The 7,075-nt window shown below is 46.9% G+C and overlaps 1 protein-coding gene across 1 annotated transcript; it reads left to right on the top strand.

Annotated features, from left to right (window-relative positions):
* The first annotated feature begins 2,338 nt into the window (after positions 1 to 2,338).
* LOC118635408 (uncharacterized protein CXorf49 homolog) lies at positions 2,339 to 5,530 on the top strand. Its single transcript, XM_036270114.1, has 4 exons — positions 2,339 to 2,431; positions 2,718 to 3,359; positions 4,119 to 4,257; positions 5,490 to 5,530. The coding sequence occupies exons 1-4, from the start codon at positions 2,339 to 2,341 to the stop codon at positions 5,528 to 5,530; spliced, it is 915 nt and encodes a 304-aa protein (XP_036126007.1).
* The last annotated feature ends 1,545 nt before the right edge of the window (positions 5,531 to 7,075 follow it).

The following is a 7,075-nucleotide window of genomic DNA, read 5'->3' as shown; positions in this document are numbered from 1 at the left end:
GTTGCTTTCCCTTTTATATCCCAAATATGTGTGAAGTCATAGGGATTTTGTCCTTTTGCATCTGACTTATTGCACATAGCATGATATTCTCAAGGTCCATCCATGTTATCGCAAATGACAGTATTTCATCCTTTCTTACGGCTGAGTAATATTCCATTGTAGAAAAGTATCACATCTGTATCCAATCGTCCGATGAAAGACACTTAGGTTGTTCCCATGTCTTGGCTGAACCAGTTAGTGCCTTGGTCTTGGACTTCCTAGATGCCAGTACTGTGGGAAACAAATGTCTGGTGTCTTTTTAGCCGCACAGTCTATTTTGTAATGAAGGCGAAGCTGAATAAGACACCTGCTTTGACATCCCATGTCATCATGCTATTCTAGTACCAGTTCCGTGTTGGGGTCTGACCCTGCCTGGGCAGGTTCTATGACCTCCAGGTTCTTGACTTGTGCAGGAAATATTTGAAGTACGCACCAGAGTGAGAGTCTTAGTGAGATCAAAAGCAAGTTTTATTCAGATAGAGACAGAGAGGCTGAGAATGCAGCAAAAGTACACGTCCAAGTGGAAACAGGCCAACTTTGGAGCAGTCAGTCAGTTCTCAGGATTTTTTTGTGTTTCTAAGGGTGGTTTGTTTCTGAACTTTGTGGTGCCAAATTCTGATTCTGTCTTGTGGTTGAAGATATTGTTCTTAATATGGTCCCTCCCAGAAAGGTCATTTGTTTATTCCCCTTGAAAGTGGGGTGCTCTTCTACCTGTGTTGTCAGTATAATGATGGAATAGTAAACTTTGGGGTGGGTCTCTGGTCAAATTTTTATCCACCTTGGAATAATCTGGTTTTATCAAATCTTTGTTGTTGTTGACTTCTGCAGCCAACACAAGGGTTTCCAGTCATGAACTATTTCCCTTTGGTCATTCATGGAGGTGGGACTCTGATGTGAGCACCTAGCAGCTTATCTGCCCTGTGATGTCCACTCTTCCTTCCTCATTCCACTTGCCAGGAGTTTTCCCTAAGTTTTTTCTATCTTGTGTCAGTGACACATCATTGCATCTATGTCACAGAAATGCTGATATATGTGTGGAACATGTTTGTGCAAAGATGTTTGTTAAAGCACTGTTCAGACTTATGGGAATTTTGGATAAAAGCCCTACATGTCCATTAACAGAGTAGTGTTGAAATAAATTGCAGTACATCCATACTATGAAACACTATGCAGCCAAAGGTGCCCCACCCTACAGATTTCTCAATTTTTTTGAACCACAAGGTTACCTAGCTATTAAGATATGTTCTTTCCATGGTAATGACAGAAGTACAAGAGGGGTAATCATGATACTTCCTGAGATCTAGGATAAAATCAGCACGTCATTACTGTTGCCCAGAAGAAACCATGGGAAACACAATACATTTCAATCATGGTAGAGACATAACTAAAGACAAAGAGAAAAAATAACTATAATTGTGGTAAAGATTGGCTTTATGCAAAATGATGTTTTTAGTTTTCAGTCCAGTAGTCATAATATCTGCTTTCTTATTATCTTTGTAAACATTTTTTTAGGACATAAGTTTACCCTCAGCTCTGTTCCAAGATTATTTTGCCCTGTTTTAACATTTCGATGGTGTGAGGCAAATGATAGGCAAAGCGTCTCCATTTTATTTAATTTTATTTATTTAAAATTAAATTTTATTATTGTTGAAAGTATTTCAGTTTCCCCCTTTTTCCTCATTGACCTCCTCCTTCCTGATCCCACTCCCCTCCTGCCTTCCCCAGCCTAGTGTCTGTGTGGATTGGTTCCATTTTAAAGTGGTCCATTGATATTATTTTTGACAACTATATGACCCTTCACAGAAGAGCTTTCCAACACTGCCTGTTGCCTGTTTTTCACCCTCTGACCATTTGACTAGCGGGTTGTGAGTGGCCTTTTGGAATATAGGCTTTCAGTTATTTTCTGGCCTAGATGCTTCCCATTCATCTCTATGTTTAGCCCTCAAAATCCCAGGAGGGAGGGGATGCTACTTGAAGTTTTAGAGATGAGAAACTGAGGCTCAGAGGTAGAGGCACCAGAAAGGTGGGGCCAGAGCTTTGGAACCTGGAATTCAGCTCCCCTACCCCCACAATCACCTCTTCAATGACTCATCTCCTAGCAACCCCACTGTCCCCCTTGGCCTTCACTGGTGGGAGTCTTCAAAGGGCTGGCCAAGTTGTGCATGCTGATTGGTGGGCTGTGGTGCTCTGTGTACTGCAGTCGCCTTTATGGAGATTTGCACCTATTCCTGAAAGTTTCAAGGTCTGGAGGCAGTTAGGGTCAAGTCTTAGCCATCCAGCTGCCAAATTCTCTACAGACATGACCTCCCCTCACAGTAATGAGGTGACTATTCCAGAGATTGTCTTGGCCCAGGGCATAGGGAGGATAGTGATTGGGATGAAGACACCATGGGTGGGGTTTTCTAGGTGTGGGGGCGGACACCCTGAGGTGTTGGGACTAGGGTGTTGGAGGAGATGGTCTGGCTGAGAGGTTTCTCATGGGGTGGCAGGAAAAATGCAGCCTGGGTGGTGAGTGCTCTGGATGAAGGGACTGCAAAGTGGTGAGGGCAGGGTGGCCTGGGTGGTCCACTGGAAAAATGAGGTGAACAGGCCTGGCTGAGGGGTCTGGAAAAGGCTGGGACTGGGGAAACTAAGAGAGAGTGACTAAAATAGATTTGAATATTACTGTGTGTCTACAGGGGCTGACTTCATCTAACCTGCCACCCTCAGACCCAGAGCCCTCTGACATTTCATCAGATGAGTTCCCTGAGACACAACTTATGAGTGTAAGCATTGTCTTCAAAGAAGGAGGCCAAATCAAGTCCAGTAGCTACAATAATTCAGGAGACACATCCAGACAGGACATCCTTGGTGGGCCAGTTGCTTTGCTGTCCACTGTACCTCCCACATTAGCTGCAACCACACAAAGGGAGTTTGCTGGAGAATTGGATATCTCTTCTCCCAACAAGTCCTCAGCTAAGAAAATGCCATGTCTGATCAGCAAGAAGAAAGTGGACAGGTCCAGTCACATGCCTCGGGCCACACCTAGGGAGAAAGAGCTTCAGGAGAAGAAATCTCCCACTGGCTGTGTCTCAAAAGTTGTCCTGGGGAGAAAATCCCAGGCCTATATCTCGGGAGGTCCCCTGGCACCCGCAACCTTCCCTCCTATCTCTGGCCGTCCAGAGATTGGGATTGCTGAGAAATGTTCCTTGGTCCCTTCGGGAACCAAACAGTCCAAGCACAACTGCAGGAAGAATCCAGTGCTGAGTAGGATGAGGAAGTCCGAACGGGTGGACCTAGAAGATACCAACCCAAATAAAGAGCCAGCCCCAAAGGGCCAAGTGAGTAGTCCATCTTCCTCTTTCCCTTCCCCATCTGTGCCCCCAACACAAACAGCTTTTCCCCTGCTCCTTCTCTCTTTTGAGATTCCTTTTTTTTTTTTAAATTTTTTATTTATCAATTTGTTTTTGTTACAAAGGTTTCTCATTTTCGCCCATTGACACCCTCATCCCGTATCCCCAGCTGGGTTGTCTATCTCCATTGGTCATGCATACATGCATGTAAGTTCAGTGGTTATCTCTTCTCCTCCCTACCCTCCTCCTCTAAGGCTTGTCAGTCTGCACACCACCTCTAGGTCTCTGGGTTAATTTTGTTCAGCAGTTTGTTTAGGTCATTATATTCCACAAATAAGTGAGATCAAGTACTATTTGTCTTTCTCTGCTTGGCGTGTTTCGCTGAGCCTAGTACTCTCCAGGTCATTCCATGCCATCTCAAAGGATAAGAGATCTTTCATTCTTACAGCTGCATGGTATTCCATTGTGTACAATTCCTTTGAGGTTCTTATTAGGATGCCAAGTTTGGGTCATTTTAATAGGATCAAATGTTTAATACGTGTTACGTGCTGTTTAGGCCTCTTCCCCAGAGAGGGGTTGGGGAAGGAGTAGGGGTTGAGAAGGAAAATGATGGGCTTGAATGGTGGTGGAAAGGAGGGGTCCCTGATTAGGATTTTACTTCTCATCTATTTCCTGCCTGACCCCAGCCCCTTCTCTCCCCCCCCCCCCGCCCTTAACCAGTGTAACCAGCCAGAAATTTATTTTTAGCTTCCAGCCTACAGACCAGGCCCATTTTGCCTGTCCATGTATGTTGGAAGATACAGCAGTGGAGACCCCAAGATCAAATCCTTTCCAGCTCCAGGACATTCACCGCTTTTGACCATGGCCCAGGAAAGAGTCAGGCTCAGTGAGCCATCACCCACAGGTGATTTTAGAGCATTTTGTTTATGGGGAGGGGGATTCGGAGAGAAAACTCTGGCTCTGGTACTCTCAGGACCTCAGTCTTGCTCCCAGCCCTCTCTGCCTACCCATACAGTTCTCCCATAGGAAACTGTGTAAATAGGGCTGGGCTGAAGCCTTGCCTCCTGAGAAGGCCACCCTGGAGAGAAGGGCAGAAATGCTGGACAGAGCAGAGTCAACTTGTTCACAGAGAGGGGGCTGACTCACTGTAGATCCTGCTGGGCCCTTCCTGCCTCTCGCCTAGGCTTGGGGCCTGCATTTGGTGTTCTCCTTCAGGTGACCAGGGGCCACTTCTCCATCCATCACAGCATGAAAAGCAGCAGCCACCACCTGGAGCACAGGACTGCCCTCAAGTAATGCTGTCTAGTCTGGGCAGCAGGGTCTATGTCCAGGTTAAACAGACTTTTGCCCTCCCCCCTCCCACCACCATGGAGGGAGGCTACCTGCTTCCCAGTAAAGACCCCATTTCAGTCTAGCCACTGGGCTTTGGGATGTGGGGTAGGCGCCAGAGAGGGTGTGAGGAGAGAAAGGAGGCAAAAATATACTGACAATTTCTTTCTCCCCTGTTTGCTGGGTTAGTGTGCAGTGCTGCAGAGAGAAATCGACAGTCTTAAAAGTCAACTTGGTATGACCAACGCCTCGCTGGGGCAGGGAAAGACCAGGGCATCTTCAGGCTGAACATGGGGTGGTGTGGGGCTGCGTGTGTAGGGGAATGCCCAGGCCTCACAACCTGTGGGGAGGGGAGTGACAGGCCTGGGCCTGGGAACTTCTGTGCTCCTCTCGCTCTCATTTCTCTCTCTCATCTTTCTATCATGTCTCTGCATAGAAATATACTGTTTGAGTCACACTTTACCACATTGTCACCAAGTCCTAGAACTCTTCTTATTTCAGTTCATTTGGAGTTACCACATGTGTTTTCTCTTTAACTGCTGCTTGGCATGGATTGTATATATCCTCACCAGTTCTGCATGATTCTGATTGATATACACCAAATTTTGGATCCCATTTAGGAAACATGTCTACATTTTACTTGAGTGACGGGTGGTTTAGTTCTGGGGCTGAATACCACCAAGTTTGGTAGGGGTTTAGGTTGCAGGGTTAGGCCTCTCCCAAGAGGACAAGGGGTGAGGCTCTGTTTCCCTGATCCTGAGTGTCTGATTATGCCTTTTTCTGTTTCAGTGGCCATGCAGTGCCTCATCGACAAGTTTCAGGCCCCTTGACATGAGTGATCCATCCCCCTTCCCAGTCTCAATCTGGGAGGGCTGGGGGCTGGCCCTGGCTGGAGGCTCCTCTTTGACTCTGCTCCCTTTTTCAGGTTGAACACAGTATCACCCCTCCCCCCTCACACAGAAAAAGTTGTACTTGTTGAATCCAAGGCCTACAGTCACACGGGTTCCCCCATTCTCCTTGCCCACTTCACATCAGAAGGGCCCACTGTGCCCTACCAGGGCTTCCCACCTTCCTGAGGTTTAGCACAACCTTTGTCCCGTTTGTTGCAGTTTTATTATTTCTATCTTTGTATTTTCAATCCTCACCTGAGGATGTCCCTATTGATTTTAGAGAGAGAGAAGGGAGGGTGGGGAGAAAAAGAGGGAGAGACAGAGAGAGAAAGAGAGAGAGAGAGAGAGAGAGAGAAACATTGACATGAGAAAGATCATCGATTGGTTGCCTTTCGTAGGGGCCCCAAATGGGGCTCAAGTCCAAAACTTAGATACTTGCCCAAAATGAACATTGAACCCCCAACCATTTGGTATATGGGAAAATGCTCCAACCACCTGATCTACATTGGCTAGGTATGTTTGTTGCAGTTTTAAATTAATCTACTTCTCGCCCTTGCCAGCTTCCTCAGTTGGTTAGAACATCGTCCAGATACATCCAGGTTGTGCATTCAATATTAAGTCAAGGCACATACAAGAATCAAGCCATGGATGCACGAATGGGTGCAACAACAAATCCATGCTTTCTCTCCCCTTCTCTCTCTCTCTTTCTCCCCTCCGCCACCCCCTGAGATCAATCAATAAAAATAAGTAAATAAAGTACTTCTCAGACCCTGTGGTCTGCCTTCTGTCTGGGAGAGGCTGGGGCTGGGGAATGTGTGCCTCTGCCCTTCTCCCCACTGCACTCTTCTTCCTCATCCCTCTGCCTGGGGTCACATCACCACCCTCACTCCCTCTCAGCAGAAACTGATTTCCTCCTTCCAGAGGTCCAGCCTCTCTCCCCTCTCCTCATTTGGATCATCGTCCTGGTTCTCCCCTCTCTCCCCTTCTTCTCTGCCATGTGTTGTTTGGCTTCTCCCCCACGGTCATTTTAGCAGCTATTACACAATAGTTGACTGGTATTCCGCTACCCAGGCCCAGTCCTTTTTCTGGGTCATTACCTCCCACTGCTACCACCACATGCTTGGACAACTCAGGCAGAACCTCCGCATTGTCCTCATTCCTCTTTAGCCCTCGCCTATCACTTCTCTCTCCTGGGTTTCAGTAGAAGGGTGGAGACAGAAGTTACAGCATAGCAACATTTTGCATAAAAAGGGGGACATGACTCTGTTCTGCTGACTCTATTACAACCAGGGGGAACTGCTCACAGGAAATTAGAAATGGATGGTAAAGTATAAAATGATTAAGAATTTCAGACAGCAACAGCACTAAGCATGAGGTGGGGGGTCGGCCTCTGGTACCACAGCCCCTGGCAAAGGTCACACATGCAGGCAGCCAGCCCTGGTCACACCTATGTACAGAGACTTGATTCCTTGATGTTATATACAG

This window comes from Molossus molossus, unplaced genomic scaffold (genome assembly GCF_014108415.1).
Source record: "Molossus molossus isolate mMolMol1 unplaced genomic scaffold, mMolMol1.p scaffold_m16_p_2, whole genome shotgun sequence".
NCBI classification, from domain to species: Eukaryota; Metazoa; Chordata; class Mammalia; order Chiroptera; family Molossidae; genus Molossus; species Molossus molossus.
The sequence above is the reverse complement of the archived record's forward strand: the minus strand, read 5'-3'. Positions and strand labels throughout refer to the sequence as shown.